Consider the following 18031-nt stretch of genomic DNA (forward strand, 5'->3'; position numbering starts at 1 on the left):
GCAAAGGGAGAAGTTCTTCTTGTTCTCTGTCAGCTTTGTGTACATGAAGTTCAAATGCATACAGAGCATTTCAATGCCATGAGAAGGTATAGTGTAGAAGTATATATACTTAGTAGTCTTTGTAGAAAAGTGAGATTTAAACTCCTAGACATATACTGGGATGTTCAAGGAGTTCAGGAGAAGAGCACCTAAAGGCCAGCCAAGGAAGAGAGGCTTGGAGATACCAGTGCAAAATAGGACCCAGAAAAGGAAAAGACAAGGAAGCACAAGAGAACAAGGAAAGAGACATCAAGCTGATCTTGTACCGGGGCATCACCTTCATGATCTCTTCTAACCTTAATGCCCTCCCAGTGGTCCTGTCTGTAAATATTGTCACATTAGGGAGTTAGGGCTTTCATATATGGGTCAGGGGATGTGTGTGTGTGTGGGGGGGGGGACTATAGTTCAGTCTATAACAAAGGTCCTGATGAAGTGCTCTGCCATCAGAACGTTTCAACCAGGAGAGCTGAAGTGGACTGAGTATTTCAGTCTAATTCAGCACTTTGGAGATGAAAGTCTTTTGATTGTGTATAAATTCAGAAGTGACACATAACTGTACAATAAGCGGAGCCATTTTAAGCAGATTCAAACTTTACTGCCAAAGAGTAAGACTGTTTAGACAAATGAAAAAATCAGAACAAGAGCAGACATAAAAAATATAAATGTTTAGCTTAGTGTAGAGCTGCTTGTACCTTTAGATTGGCTTTTCTATGTCTTGGTGAATGAACTGTCAGACAGAGTTGCTGCTGAAGGAAGGCAGTTCAGGGAAATTTGATTTTTGTGCTGTCTTAGAATGTGTTCAGTCTTATTAAGATCCCCCTGGAGTCTTGCGGATATATTATTATTATTTTCTTAATTCAAATGAGATTTTATCTCCTCATATCATTGACTGCAGAGACAGTCACAATATATTTAATAACTTCCTGTATGCATGCATTGGGAAGTCATTCTATTCTGTTAAAGTAAGGGATTGATTTTATTGCATTCTGTGCTTAACAGCCTAAGTGAAAAATTCCCATGTCTAATTTTAAGGCTTAAACATTGCAAGGGTTTTGTCTGTGTCATATTATACTTGTAATTATGGTGGCATTTGGATGTATCAGTGTGTGTAGCCATGTTTATTAGGGAAGGAAGAGTGGGGTTAGAGAATAGACAAGAGTGGATTCTTTATCCCTATTTAGATTACTAAGAGGCTTATATGGCCCATGGATTAGAAATAGTGCAGATAATTTCCAGAAAGGACAGAGAATGTTCTTAAAAATGATACCACATACTAGCAAGCACTTAGCAATTAGAATGTGTAGAAATAAAGGAAAAATGAGATCTGATATAAAAAACTATTAATAACAAGTCAGCTATGAGAAGCCCAAGGGAGACAAAAGTCTATGTTATTAATTACTGTCCTACTTAGCAAATAGTGTGAAGCGTGTACAGCATACATGCTCAGGACATATTCTGTGAGTGAGCAAAATAGCCATCCAAAATGACCAAAAGTGAACTAGGAGAATAGACCATCAGGTCAATAATAGAAAGGATCTGGTAATTTTCTACTGTTTGACAAAAAAAATGAATGGTCTGAATACAAGGAAACAGATTCTAAAGTGAAGTTCAAGTCCAAAAAACATAAAAATGAAGTGCATATTCTGATCAGTTATGGGGTATTTGCACTCCTGATCCAATAGCTTTTTACCCAAGGCCTGTGAGCCTATCTCTATCTGCATTTTGGCTACCCTGGCACATAATGTGCATGCTTATAATCTTAATTTCGGAACAAAGAAACTTGAGACTGCATAAACGATATGTTAGCAACTGCTACCAAGAAAGATGAAAAAGTACCTCATTATCTCAAGGATCAGTGCCATGACCTGCTCAAGGACATCACCTTTAGGGGTTCATAACCAAGCTGACTCATTTGACTGCAGTAAGAGTCTAGGGTGTGTAGACATGTTGTTTCTATGAGCCATGTGAAGGACTTTTATGTTCTATTGTGCACTGATCTTTGTCACAATAAGTTATTACAATTTGGTAAGGACTGATATGTTCCTCTGAGTCAAAAATATAAAAGATCCATTCTTTGGTGAACATTGAACATTCAAGTCATATTGGTATCTAATTAATTGCTTTCACATATTAAATGAACGTCAATTAGGCAAAATAGTAGATTTTTTAATATCAGAGAGAGCTAGATTTGGAGTGCTGCTATTTTGTAGAGAAAGAGATATTTCAGAGAAGCACCCAGCTTCTCTGTGCTGGAGGTAGCCTATAAGCAAAAGGGGAAGATTGACCATGAGCCTTTTGAGGTGAATCAGCACAGAGAGAAAACATGCTGCAGTTTGTCCGGAAGTGATTGATTGCTTCCCCTCAAAGGGAAAGGTCAAGAACAAAAAGGAAAATACCCTAAACATGCAGAAGTCTCTGTCCTACCAAGTGGCCTATGTATAATGAATCCTAAAATCGAAAGCTGTAAAATTTTAAATTCAGCCTTTAAGAAAAAGTTGAATAACCTTTGTTGATTGAAAAAGAAGATACATATTTGGTTATTCTTTTTGTTTATCATTTGGATATAATTAACTGTGTGCTTATATATGATCATGCTATGCTAGAAAGCGAACATATCTCTTCAGGAAAGGAATAAAATAGCAATCCCACTCGACCTCTCTTACCTTGATTCATAGCTCTAATATTTCTATTCTTGGAACATCACGGCAGCTTTGGTGCTAAGAAAATTGCTGGTAGGGGAAGAATGAGTTTTCAGCCTTTCATCCTTCACAACCTTCACACCAATTCCTAAATCTAATTTTGCAATTGCGCCATCTAGTGTTCAAATATTTTCAATACTGCAGCTCACAAAATGCTTCACCAGAAAGCTAGCTGATGAACAATGTGTTTGGGAACACCTCCTTTAAGGAATAGATCTTCAATGAAATTCTAAAACAGATTTCTCATCAAATATAAGTTTCTACCATATCACCACTGTCCCTTCGATTACCCATAAATACTTGATAGCTTTTATTGAGGTACTCAGACATATTCTATATATATATATGTAAATATACAGATTTTGTTGTCATATTTTGTTTTCATTTGTGTACATTTTGCTTTCATATTGTTCTCTGGACCATTGACAATATTGTCATTGCCTCAGAAGGCAAAACTGACTCAGACTAATTATGATGGTAGTTTGGTTTCAAATGGAATCAAGGAGTAGAAATTGTTCATAAGAAAATTTGTGTACACTGCATATCACCTCCTCCCCCAAGTTGTGGTTTTGTTACCATTGATGACTTCATTTTCAGTGGTAGAGCTTTACTACCTGAGAGGAACATAGAGTGTGTAGATATTGGTGAGATGCTGCTTTGAATATAGAGTGTGTAGATATTGGTGAGATGCTGCTTTGCCAGTAATAACAACAGATTTAGTTGTCTTATTGAAAATCAAATTAATACAGCAGTGATATTCACTAGACACTACGTTTGAAATAAACTACACTGCATGGGGTGAGGTGGTTGGGAAGGGATAAAAGTGAGAGAAAATGAGGGAGAGGGTGAAATGTTCAAAAGGAAATGTCCTCATTCCCTGATGTAACTGTAGCCCCCCTGTATATCACCTTTACAATAACAACAAACAAACAAACAGATGCTGTGGCTCACATCTGTAATCCTGGCTGCTCCAAAGCTGATATCCAAGAATCAAAGTTTGCAGCTAGCCTGCTTAGAAAACTCCATAAGACTCTTATCTCCTTATCTCCAATTAACCACCCAAAAGCCAGATGTGAAGCTATAGCTCAAGTGGTAGAGAGCCAACCTTAAGTGAAAAAGCCCAGTGAGAATGAGAGACCCTGAGGTCAAGCCTGAGTACTGGAAAACACAATAAAATTGGAGCTCATTTGGGGGAACTAATGAGCATGGTTTCAATTTTCAATATATTCTAAACATGTTATGTTCTTCATCTTTAAAATGACATCTCTCATACTTCCCATCAGTTTAGAATTTCAAAAAGAAAAATATAATTAGTTATGAAAAAGTAAGAATCCAACAAGCCCCATGAGATCAAAGTCATCATCTTAATATCATTTTTAAAAGTAAGTTAAGGGCTGGGAATGTGGCTTAATGGTAGAGTGCTTGCCTAGCATGCATGAAGCCCTGGACTCGATTCCTCGGGACCACATAACCAACCAAACAAACAAACAATAAAACAGAAATGGCACTGTGGCTCAAGTGTTAGAGCACTAGCCTGGAGCAAAAGAAGCTCAGGGACAGTGCCCAGGCCCTGAGTTCAAGCCCCAGGACTGGCAGAAAAGGGGGGAGTAATTTAAAATATGCCTGTCCTGAGGCCCCTGCAATAGTGAAGATCTGTGGTCTACAAAGAAGCTTCCTGCTGCTCCAACCTCCCCCAGACCCATTCTGGTCCCTGAGCATCCCAGCCTTTTCCCATTTCTCAAACGATTGCCTCCCTCTTTAGGTTCCATTTCTCTCTTCTGCTTTAAACAAGAATCATCTCCCTGTCCTGCTCTCAGTTCATCTAGTCTCACTCTCCAGATCTGGGCCCAAACTTCTATAACCACCTTCTATAACTCCATACCTATATTGTTATTAGTTTGTTGGTTATTGATTTAATGTTTATTTATTATGTTATTGGTTATTGTACTAGTGCTTCCGCTGGGTTGCAAGGAAGAACCAATATAAACTAGGTGTGTAGTTAATAACTGACAAAATCAACTTGGAGTCCAAAATGTAGAACTGAAAGGCATATGATGCTATATCATATAATTCTGTGAAGACTACCCCCACCATTGGGATAAGAAAATCTTCCTTGGCAGGGCATCTCCGTGCCTGCATTCCAACTTCTCAGGGCAACGTTCTGGGGAAAGTTCTGCTCCTGCAGTCCAGCCCAGGAGTGAGCTGCAAGTTCTCATTGCTCACCAGCTCCCTACATGTGTGCATTCCACTGCTCCTGGCTCCTAGGAATTAATTTCAAACTACATACAGAAACCCTCCAGCCCCTGCTCCAAAACAAAAAAAAAATCACTGTTTTGTCTTTACTGCTACCTATCTTTGTGGTAGCAGGGTACAGGCTATATAAAGAACAAAAGATAAATTTATGTTTTGGTAAATTACCCTGTCACTCTGGTATTCAGTAGAGAGTAAAAATAAATTATGCACATATGTAAAGGTCATGTTAAATCTTCGTTGTATATTTTCGTAGCATTACCCTTCACTTTCTAGCAGACTCTTAAAATTTTTCCACTATTTTTGAATATTAACCAAGCAATCATGCTGAGAGTCAATTATTTTCAAAATAAGCTATGCTTAAAGTTATAATGTGTCATGCTATGCTTCAAGTATCTATAACCAGTCTCCAAAGTATACTTGAAAATGAGTTTAATGTTTTGAGATGAAGTGAGGTTCCAGAAGTAGTTAATTCTGAAATTGAATATACACAGAGACACAGATTCTATTTTTTTTTGTATATGGTATTTTTTTTGTCGGTCGTGGGGCTTGAACTCAGCCTGGGCGCTATCCCAGTGCTCATCAGCTCAAGGCGAGCACTCTACCTCTTGAGCCTCAGCGGCACTTCCTGTATATGGTATTTTTAAGATCTGATATATTATTGATGTTTCCCACTCTTTCTTACAGTCAACTATACACCTGAGAAGAGTGTTTGACCATTCACGTAATTAATCCCACCTGCAGTGACATTTAGTAAGCATTATAGAAATGTGTGATCCCTGAAGATTCAATTGATTGACTCAGTTACCTTGATATGAATAGAGATTCTAACTCTTAGACATATCCTAGATGAAAAATAAGAATGAAACAGTATAAAGTTGACTCCAAAGAATATCTTCACTTTCTGTCGCTGCAGCAACACTGACGTACACACTGTGGCGTCTCTTCTTAAACTCTATCTCCGAGAACTACCAGAGCCAGTTATTCCTTATGCCAAGTATGAAGACTTTCTGTCATGTGCCAAACTGCTCAGCAAAGAAGAAGAATTGGTAAGTGAATACATTTATTTCCAAACAAGTTCTTGTTTGGGGGTATTTGTCAGTGTTTTCAGTCTTACTTTGCAAATTTTCTTAGCCCTATTTTTGGACAGTTTCCCACTATTCTCTGCCTTAATATCACATACATTAGGACCTCCTGTGCATGAGATTTATCTTCTTGGGCTGGGAAGGTTCTGTTGTGATAAAGTGCTTGCCTGGCATGCATGAATCCCTGGGTTTGATTCCTCAGTACCACATAAACAGAAAGGGACAGAAGTTGTGCTGTGGCTCAAGTGATAGAGTGTTAGCCTTGAGTAAAAGAAGCTCAGGGGCAGTGTTCAGGCTGTAAGTGCAAGCTCCTGGACTGGCAAAAGAAAAGAAAAGAAAAGAAAGATTTATTTTCTATTCACAAAGAAAAATATGGCTGAACAAGAGAAATCTGCCCTTCTCGACTCTTTACTCCCTTAAATAGTTGTTTGTAGCTATGTTGGGCCACATGTTCCGTGGAAAAAGTTAGTGTCTTGCTTCATCATCATTTTTCCTATGTGCCTCCAAATTACCTGAAATAATAACCTGTGAACCATCTCTTACCTGTTGCCTATTTTGTTCAGAGAAGCTTTGGTTAGGTATTATTTATATGCTATACAGTTACCAATTGAAAGCATATAGCATTTAGTATAACTACAGAATTGTGTAGCAATCACCAGAATTTACTTTATAAAAATTAACTGCATTTTTAATTACCAAAAACAATCTCTAGATCTTCTCCAATGCTCTGCCTAGTCTGGGCAATTCATGTAAGCAAAATTGTTCATGCTGTTATTTTTATGACTACTATCAAGGTCCATTTGTGTTCTATCACATATCAGTATTTCCTTCCTTTCATTTACAAATTATATTCCATTTTCGTCCCTTCATCAGTAAGATATTTGCTTTCTTTCCATTATTAAGTAACTAGGACTAATACAGCTATGACCATCTATGTTCTAAATTATGCATGGACATAGCCTTTTCTTTCTCTGAATTGCTGAGCTGTGTAGAATTCTTTTCTGAAGATCACTGTGATTTCACATTTCTACCTGCAATATGTATAGGTTTCAAGTTGACCACATCTGTGTCATCATTAATTAGTCTTATCATTTATTGTAGACATGTAGATGTGTGTGATGTGTCATATCACTGATGTTTGAGTAGCATTTTCTGATTGGATACATTTTCATATGTTTATTTGCTATTTGTGTATTATCTTTGGATACCTGGGCAATTTTTATCTGGATTAAATTATTTCAGTACCTTGGGGATTGGTTCCAAAACTCCCTGAAAATGCCTAAATTTTTAAATGCCCACATCCCTTATGAAAATGGTGTAGTATTAGCACCAGATGTACATATATGTTCATATCTTCCTATATGTTTTAAATAATCTCTATATTATGTCCTCTACCTAAAACAATACAAATGCTATGTATACCTAAAACAATACAAATATTGTGCTGTATTATTTTTGGAATAATGACAAGGAAAACAGTATTTCCATGTTCAGAATAGTGGCAGTGTTTTTCTAAGATCTTCAACTTGTAGTTGATTAAATCTGTTAATGTGAAAGGATGACTGCATTTTACTATTATTGTTATAAGAGTTTACATAACTTAGATTCAAGTCAAATATATGATTTGCAAATATCTTCTTCCATTTATGGATTATTTACTTATTTTCCTGATGATATCCTTTGCCAAAAACCTTTTAGCAAAACTATTTTATTTGAAACTTTTGTTGTTATTGATGTTGATTGTGGGACTTGAACTCAGGGTCTGGATGTTGTCCTTGAGTTCTTTTTGCCATAGTGCCTTTTCCAGTTTTCGAGTGATTAAATGGAGATTAAAGGTCTTGGGGGATTTTTCTGCCTGGGCTGGCTTCAAACCACAATCCTCAGATCTCAGCCTCCTGAATAGCTAGGATTATGAGCACAAACCACCGTGCCTCACTATTTGAAACATTTTAACAAAAGGTTTTCACTTGATAAAATTTAATTTATCTATTTGTAATTGCTTATACATTTGGTATCATACTAAGAGCACTTTAATTCAAGACCTAAAAGTTCATAAATATAAAACTCAAATACTTAATAGTGTTAGCTGTCACATGAGCCATGATCCTTTTTTTTTGGTCTGTCTTGGGGCCTGAACTCTGGGCCTGGGCGCTGTCCCTCAACTCTTCAGCTCAAGCTGAAGCTCTACCACTTGAGCCACAGCGCCACTTCTGGCTTTTTCTACTTATATGGTGCTGAGGAATCAAACCTAGGGCCTCATGCATGCAAGGCAAGCACTTTACCACTGAACCACCTTCCCAGCCCCTCCATGATCCTTTTCTGATTCATTCTTGTTTACAGCATGAGGAAAGAGCCAACTTCATTTTTCTACATGTGGATATCCAGTTGTCTCAACATCATTTGTTGAAAATATTATCCTTTCTCCTGCTGTAGTTCTTTGGCATTCAGATAAAAAACTGCTACATATTTTACAAGTGCATTTTTTTCTGCTGTTATATAATATTGTCAGTGGCTTGTTGAATAGCTGAATAATTGTGACAGACACCATATGTCCTGAAAAGCCTAAAATATTTACTTTAAAGCAAGAAGAAAAAAATCAGATTACATTATCCATTAACTTTTCTGTGACCATTTACATGTTAGAGATTTATAATGAGAAGAGCCAAAGAAATCAATCCCTTGTGAAATTTCAAAGGAGATCAGCTTTCTAACTGTCTTCCAACCCCAAATGGTATATATCATGGACATGACCAGTCCATAGGGACTTGCCGATGCCATCTGTCTATTTGGGCCATGCTGAAAATTGGAAAGATTCTCACTACAGTGAAGGCTAACATTTTTATCCAAATGATATTACTTCAAATGAAGTTATGTTCTATTTCAGTCAACTGAGAAAACAACGTTAAAATGGTAAAAAGAGTTTTACTTAAATCTAGTACAACAGCACTAGTACAGCACAGCTCTATACCAGAGGGCATATGCTCTGTGAAGTGAAGGCAGAAATGCTAGACAGTTTCATCTTTGTACTGAGATAACAAGGTATACTATACAAACTAGGATAGCTTCACCAATAAATAATAGAATCTGTAACCAATGCAAATGCAGTCTAGCGGTTACAGAACATCATTGTGCAACATGTCACTATGCTTAGTTAAAATACTTGTACATCTTTGAAAAGTATTGCCAAAACGCACACTGTGACAATGGAACATTGGCAGGACAGAATCTTTCACTGCTGACAAACTGAAAAATGAAAGAATGAAACCCACATGGCTATTTTCCATTTTCTTATTTCCAAGGCTAACGCATAGAATGGTAAGAATTATTCTCTCCTTCTTCATACTCAGGGTGTGATGGAATTAGCCAAGCAAGTGAAGAGTTTGCCAGTGGTTAATTACAACCTCCTCAAGTATATTTGCAGGTAAGAACTTTCTTAAAGACAAGATTCAGCAAGACATGGCTGTATTTTGTTGAATAACAATTTATGCTGAACAATGAATAAACTCGTTGAACCACTCTGAGTTTGTGCAATCTCTGCTACACAGAGGTTTATGTAGTAGAGGTTTGACAGAGTGATCTCAAAGATGTCTTTGAGCACTAAAATTGCTTGATTTTGTTATTTGATCTTCCTTGCCTCCACATATTAAAGATATATTGCTTTGAATTCCCATCAAAGTCGTTTGCACCTTGTCAGCTGTGTTTATTGTTAAGAAAAGGAACACGTTTGTGTTGGCGTGAGAAACATATGTATAGGGTGTATCTATTACCAACTGCCCTGTGTCTCTAGGCAATGTCCTTACCCTTTCTGAATTTCAGGGTCCTAATAGACAAGATACTAGTGAAAACATCGTTCACAAAGCTGAGAAACAGACACTGTGGATTTTATTGTTAATGTCATTGTATAGGAATTCTAAAACTTTCCACGGTAACTTTTTCTTTTTTTCTTTTTTTCTTTTTTGGGTCTGGTTGTGGAGCCTGAACTCTGGGCCTGGGTGCTGCCCCTCAGCTCTTCAGCTCAAGGCTAGCTCTCTACCACTTGAGCCATAGCGCCACTTCTGGCTTTTTTCTTTTTTGCTTATGTGGTGCTAGGGAATTGAACCCACTGAGCAACCTTCCCAGCCCAACATGGTAACTTTTTCTAATGACTATTATGTTTAAAAGAAAATAAACTCTTAGGAATAGTTTCACTGGTGCAAATACTTGTGTAAGATTTCCATTCTAAGATTTTGGAATCAATTCAAGTTATGGTAGTGAGGACAGAAAGGTTACTGTCTCTTAAGAGAAGTAAAAAAGAAAAAAATTTGCTTAAGAACATTATTGAAGGATTTTAATCTGCCACAGAAGAAATACTTCTCTTGAAATATTGAAGCTGACTTTCTTTGTTAAAGTACTTCAAATAAGAAGTGATGGTTTGAATTTGTGCCTTTAGGTTTTGCATTAGGCTAACCATATGAAAATAGGCACCTTTATAAAGTCACAATTCTATAGATAAAAGTACAGACTCTAGAGTCACACTACCTGGGTTCAAATCTCAGCTCTGCCATCTAATCTACACCTTTGGCAAACCTGACACCGTATGGCTTTCCTTGATGAAATGGAGATAATAGTGGTATCAATGTCATACACCTATTTTGAGAATTCAATCAGCCTAGCACCATGATTGAATTATATGAGTGCAATGTAAACATGTTATTTTATTTTTTATTATTTGCTACTTTATCTCATTAATATATCAGTAAACCATGAAATAATAGGAATTTTTGTAGAAATGAAGAGCAGATGGGAAAATGCAAAAAGGCTGAAAGATTGCAACAGTATTTCCTTCTGTCTGGGGAAAGAGTAATTTCATGTCTTTTACTCTTTAGCACCTAATGAAATGAAATAATTGGAGCTCACAAATTTTCATATCAGTAGGGCTGATGTTTTTATTTCTACAATACTTGATCTATGTTTTAATAGACCATAAATTTGAATCTCATAAATCCCTCCACAAAGAGGGTGAGTCTTGCTTTTTATAATAAGATTTTAGAGCCAGATACCTTGGTTCATGCCTTTAATCCCAGTTACTTAACTGAGATTGGGAGGAGAATGGGTTGAAACTAGATAAGGCAAAAAGATCACAAGATGCCATCACTACATAGAAAGCTGTGTGTGCTCTTGTGTTCCTGTAATCCCAACTAATGCAGAAGTGTAATTAGGACTGTAGTCTAATCCAGCCTGAGTAGCAAATGTGTAACTCAAAAATAGACACAACAGAAAGGAATGGAGGCATAGCCCAAGCGTTTAACACATGGGAGGCCCCTAGTACCACCAAAAATTAAATACATTTTTAAAAACCATATTTCACCAGATAGTCTTTTATATGGTTCACTAAAATAATGGTAATATAATTGTAATACTTTGTTAAGGGATTGGAAACTATGTTAATCAGCTTTCTATTACTGTAACAAAATACTTGTAAAAATCAACATGAAGAGGGGAAAGGTACATTTTGGATGAGTTTCTGTGTCTGTTTCATAATTGAATGGCCCTGTCACGTTGAGTCTATGGTGAGGCCATGTATCACCTGGGTAAATGATTCACATCATTGGCTGTCATGAAAGATCCCAACCCAGAGCCTTCAAGAACACATCCTCATTGAATGAGTAAATAAATTCTCCCACAAGTCTCCACTTACTAAAGGTTCTATCACATTCTAATAGTTACACCAAACTTAACATATAAATCTTGGATGCACATGTATCTTAAGATATAGCCAAGTGAATGTACAATGTGACTCTCTAGTGCACTTTAGCATTATACAAACAGACATGTTCTTTTAATGACAGAGGAAGCCAGACCAAACCAGAATAGATATCTGATTTAGTCCTTAAAATTTGAATCTTCATAATTTAAAACATAATTTCTCTGCATTTAAAACAGAGCCATTGCAGTTCCCAAATGGTTTTACATGCAATGCTATTCAGTTTGTAGATTTCCCAATGATCTGTTTTCTTCCACTGAGAAGTTGAATCTCACTGTGTTCCACTCATATCGTTACAACCAATAGGTTCTTGGATGAAGTACAATCCTATTCAGGCATTAACAAAATGAGTGCACAGAACTTGGCAACTGTCTTCGGTCCTAATATCTTACGCCCCAAGGTGGAAGATCCACTGACCATCATGGAGGGTAAGTGAATGATGACCTTTCACCCTCATTGACCAAGGAAACAACTGTCTCTTAACTGGCTAGATTCTATTCTCATCTAAGCAAACATATGAATCCAGGGTTTTTCTCCATTTGTTGATCTTGCTTATTCTCTAAATCTTACCCTTTGAGAGTTAGTCATATTCTTTCAAGTAAACATAATATCATAAACTGATTCCCTAATCTCCACAGATGAACAAATGGAACACCTCTGCATGCTTTTGGTTGTTTTTATTTTTATTTTTTGTCAGTTGTGGGGCTTGAACTCTGGGCGTAGATGCTGTCCTGAGCTTTTAAGCTCAAGGCTAGCGCTCTACCGCAGTAACACTTCTGGTTTTCTGGTAGTTAATTGGAGCTAAGACTCTCATGGACTTTCCTACCCTGGCTAGCTTTGAACCGTGATCCTCAGATCTTAGCTTCCTGACTAGCTAGGATTACAGGGCTGAGCCACTGGTACCTGACTTCTGAATGTTTTTAATAATTATATTTTATGCTTTGAAGCTATTCATTTTTTTCTAATTAACACATCAGAAATTTCCTAGATTCTATAATTGGTGGTGGTAGCAGAATTTAATCTTAAACATAGCTTTTAAAATATTGCTTCATTCAATAAATATTCATTAAGCACCTTGTTCTACCATGAGCCTGGAAATGCTAAACATTAAATAAAGTTTTTCCTTTAGAGTTGGGAGAGTGGGAGAGACTGATCAAAGAGGGATGTTGCTCAAGATGCATTACACTCATATATTGTCATGTTGAGTTGAAGTCCCTTTGTACCACTTCTTAAAGAAAAATTTAAAAATAAATAAATGAAATTTAAAAATAATTAAATAAGACCAAGGTAGACTAAAAATAAACTTGTAGTCTAGTTGGAATCTTTAACATGTAAACATTTCATTATAGTATTATGTACATAATGTGTCAAAGGCTGTGGCAGTAAAAAGAAAAGTATGGTGGTCTTTCTCCTAGATGTCACGGAAAGCTTCACAAATGAAAATATGTTGAAATAATCACTCTACCAGGGCACGGATAAGAAGCATGTGTTCGCATATTTAGGCCACTCTTACAGAACATCAAAGACTGGTTGTCTTATAAATAACAGCAAGTTATTTCTCAGACTTCACCAGGCTGGAGGGACCAATGTCAAGACAGTTTGGGTGTCTTCTGAGGATCCAGTCTTTGTTTCAATGGCAGCTGTTTTCTCACTGTGTCCTCACATTATGGAAGTGAGGGAGCTCACAGAAGCACCCTTCAGAAAGGCATTAATCTAATAGGGCGCATTCCATCCTCATGATCTATTCTTCTCCCTACTTCTAAATAGCATTTGCATTCAGGGAAATATTATGTACATATAGTCTTTTTTTTGGGGGGGGGGTCCGGTCATGGGGCCTGAACTCTGGGCCTAGTGGCTGTCCCTCGGCTCTTCAGCTCAAGGCTAGCACTCTACCAATTGAGCCACAGCACCACTTCCGGCTTTTTTCTTTTTGCTTATGTGGTGCTGAGGAATCAAACCCAGGGCCTCATGCATGCAAGACAAGCGCTCTACCACTGAGCCACCTTCCTAGCCCATACATGTAGTCTTTAACAATAAGAGCAACCACAGTGTATCTGAATAAGACATTTGGCCAATTGTATCAGAGCATATGAAGAAGGTAAGTAAGAAAATATCAAAAGACCTCATATTATTCTTAAAGTCTTATTCACCATTCTGCAAGCAGGAATATTTGATCAGTATTAACTCAAAAGCGTTATAACAGTTTTTCTTTTAGAAATATAGAACTAGCAAATCTGGGGAGTAGCTGTGGGAAACCAAGTAGTAATCAATTTAACAGTAGACATTAGCTCTCTTATTTTGAGTTCCAAGATTAGATTTGTATTTATCTTCACACTGCTTAATCATTTAGCCCCATCTGATGTATAATGCTTTTTAATGCAAGTAAATTATTCTGAGGGCTAAAATAACTTGCCACACAATGATAATATGGTACACTATACTAGTTTGATTAAGAGTAAATTTAATCTACATAAAGCTTAGTATGCTAGCATGTGTTTTTGTTGTAATTTTAACAACCTTAAGTAAAAACTGCATGATAAATAAGACTTAAGTATTTATGAATTCATAGTATTTTTTTCTCATTTTGGTAGATGTTTAAAATGAATTGACTCCTCATTCTTGGTTTTTCTCTACTGTTTACAGTCAACTGCTATGAATTCTACTGCAAAAACATGGAAATTTTGCTTTAGTAATTATTTAAATATCTTATTTTTAAAATTTGCACTTTATAAAGGTCAAATCATTTCAAAAAGGTTTGATAATTTTGACTTCATTAAGTTGACTTTTTTTTTCAAAATATTCTTGCAATCAAAAGAAGAATGAGCCAGAAGTATGGAGAATGTATGTCTAAGGTGCATGTTTAACTAAATAAGTTTTTTCAAGTATATATAACATAAGGTCATCAGACCAATGAATAAATGGATAAGGTTTTTGAAGGAGACAAGCATTCAAGACAGCCAATTGCAAATGACACAGGGAATGTTGCTCAGAATTTATACTGAAAACACCAAGTTTACCTGATAGAAAAGAAAATGTTAGAGCCATTTAAAAACTGGACAAATTTTATGAAATATAGGCTGATGATCATTTCCAGCAGAACACCATTTAAATATTTACCCGAGAGGAAGAAAACATATGTTCACTCAGGATTTATAATCAAATGTTCACACCAAACTGGGGACAGTGGCTCATGCCTGTAGTATTACACAAAAGCAAAGATTGGGAGGATTGAGGTTAAAGGCCAGCCTAAGGGAGGGAAAAATTTGTTAAGCTCCATTTCAACCAATAAAAACCTGTGCAATAGTGGGCATGCATCATCCCAGCTACTGGGGTAATATAAATAGAAGAATCGTGGTCCAGGCAAAAAGCAAAATCTCATTCAAATAACAGTGAAAATAAAACATTCTAGAGACATGGCTTTAAGCTAATGCATAAATAAAAATTGGGGGCACATCTATACTGTGTAAAACAATGAAAACGATTAAACTACTGATAGATACAATAATATGGATAAAAACAAAAAAAATTAGGGTAAGGGAAAAATGCATAAGCACAAAAAATTACACACCTCACCACATAATTACATTTATATGAACTTCTAGAAAAGGCCAACTATAGTCAAAGAAATTACATTAATGGTTTCCATGCAGAGGGAGTAAAGATAAGAAGTTACCTACAAAGGGATGCTGACGTCTTCACTGGATGGCTTTCTAGACTATATATACTTACTAAAACTTATTAGATGTCTTCATTTTATATTCATAAGATGCTGTCCATTTATTATTAGATATAATGCATAGAATATTGCCACTACATAATAGCACACAGTTATCTTTAAAAGTAAATAAAATTGGTAGCCAATGCTCATAAAGAACAGTGCCTATGGTATTTTAATTCAACCTGTGCAAAAGGATATGAGCCAGGAGGGGATTTCGGGATTATGTAGCCCACAAGGGCCCCAGAATCTGCTCAGCCCCTGCATAATGGGCTAATGATTATAGCCTTGCTGACCTCGTTATTTGGGTTTAATGGTCTTCATTAACAGTTCAAGAGAGAAAATGACAGAGAGAAAGGAAGAAAAAGGGATAGTGCACATTTTGGTACACACACCTCATTATTCGTACCAACCTAGTCTGTCCTTAATGGCCATGAAATCCCTCTGCAGAGAACTGTTGCCATTTGTCACCCTAGAGACTGGATGAAAGCGAAGTTTCCTAACACAAGAGAGTTCTAAATCTTTTGGGCCTTGGCACCCACTCCATAATTGTGGCAGAAACACTTTGTCAGACTGTTCACAAACTCATCAAGAAGACTTTGGGAATGTCACTGTTCCATTACTTAAATGTCTCACCAAGTTAATAGCGGTGATGGAAAGCAGCTATGCTTAAATGTTAATTTTCCAGGATGGATGGGAAGAAGGATAATTTTTCCTAAATACTGGACAGAGTCATATATAATGGAAGCTTCAGGTCCTTAGAAGTGTCTGTTACATGAGCAAAGACTGCCTTTCATTGAGAACGGTGTGGATGACCATTTTAAGAGCTCTAAAATCTTTTCCTCAGATTCACTGTATTGAAAATATGATGAAAAATTAAGAGATTGCTAAAAGATAGATCTATAATGTAACTCATTTCATTCAGTCTTTTTTCCCCTCTAACTATGATAAGTGGAGATTGGAAGATGGTTGCTTTATTATTTAGTTCCTATTTAGAATAGCCTTGAGTCCACTTACTGGTGGGTATAGTTGAAAATGCTAACAGCTAGAGTATAGAAGGAAAATGCATCATTTGTAATAAAAATGCTGAGTATTAAACTTTACCTTGGTTACTTATCCATTTATGACCATGAGCAAACAGTTTAACCTTTCTGAACTTCAATTTTCTCATCTAAAAAAATGTTATGCACTATCTCAGAAACATTTAAGAAACTTAATTTGCAACTATACAAGTGAAATACTCCAGACTACCACAGCATCTTTCAAACTAACACACAGGCATTATCTGGAGATTTTGTGGAATTGCAAATTCTGACCTAAAGGTCTGAAGGCAGGTACTGAAATTGTGATGCTCCCAGAAGATGCCAGAGTTTCTGTATTATTACTGACATAACCAATATCGAAGCTTGGCAGAAACATAAACATCTCACGTCCCACTTGCATTGGAATTTTCCTTTTAATAAGCTCTCAGGTAATTTGTGTTATCATTCAAATTTGCACAACATTGGTTTAAGAGCAGCTCTGACACACTGAAGATACTCAACACAGAAAGCTCATGTGAGATATGGATGACTTCATATTTTTTCCTCTTTACTATTTGAATTTGAACTTCCTGCTGGAGTATGACTGTATGCTAAAACTTTACTCTAGGTCAGGCAGCAGATCTGACAGCCCCAGCAGCTGGGTACCCGCACTGTCAAGAATCCCTTTACCATGTTCTTCACCCAACCTGATATTTCAGGTGTGTTATACACAGACCATACACAGACAAGAAATTTCCTTGTGTTTATGTATCAGAGACTACCCTTAAGAGTTCTTGTCAACATGATATGAACACACAGCAAACTGATTCAGTTCAAGGTAAAGCAACACGAGGTGTGTGCAGTTCACCACTCTGTTTTACTGTGGATGCATGACTGAATCAATGCTAAGAGGCTCAGAGGTTTGGGAACACCCAACTTTGGAAACTAGTCTAGAACATGAATTGTCCCAGGTAGGTTTAGAAGACAGCAGCCCAGGTTCTACATGAAAGAGAAACCTCAGCTGCTTTTTTTTTTTTATTTATTTTATTTTATTTGTGAACATACTGTAAGGAGGGGTTACAATTACATGGGCAGGATAATGCGTACATTTCTTACCAAGCATTGCAGCCTCCTCCTTTGTTTACCCTTCACATCCCTTCCCAGATTCCCCCCTCCCTCGGCAGTCCCAATCCTTCTCCCCCCGCCCCCCACTGACATTGTAAAGCTCATTATGGACATGACAACTTGTACTTCTCATTGTTGCAACAGGTCCACCTGTATCCTTAAACGATTTGTTTTCCCCATCTCCTCCACAAGTTATACTGACATCAAATATAGTGAAAGCAGGGGTTATGCTGTGGGGGAGGGACATACAAAGCAACAAAGAAATAATCTTATAAATGCATTAGAAACACATGCATGAAAGAAAAAAACATTAAAATACATATCTAAGGGTTCATTTTCCTAACATCACATTA

The 18031-nt window shown here is 36.8% G+C and overlaps 1 protein-coding gene across 2 annotated transcripts in view; it reads left to right on the forward strand.

Annotated features, from left to right (window-relative positions):
• Arhgap24 (Rho GTPase activating protein 24) overlaps nt 1-18031 on the forward strand; it is a 470617-nt gene that overhangs the window by 439794 nt on the left and 12792 nt on the right. For both annotated transcript variants that reach the window (XM_042668354.1, XM_042668355.1), the window contains 3 exons: nt 5905-6037; nt 9421-9494; nt 12123-12244. In XM_042668354.1, coding sequence (XP_042524288.1) covers nt 5905-6037; nt 9421-9494; nt 12123-12244 — 329 coding nt within the window. The remainder of the gene's footprint in view (nt 1-5904; nt 6038-9420; nt 9495-12122; nt 12245-18031) is intronic.

Source organism: Dipodomys spectabilis, unplaced genomic scaffold, assembly GCF_019054845.1.
Source record: "Dipodomys spectabilis isolate Male_0828 unplaced genomic scaffold, ASM1905484v1 ptg000436l, whole genome shotgun sequence".
Lineage (NCBI taxonomy): Eukaryota > Metazoa > Chordata > Mammalia > Rodentia > Heteromyidae > Dipodomys > Dipodomys spectabilis.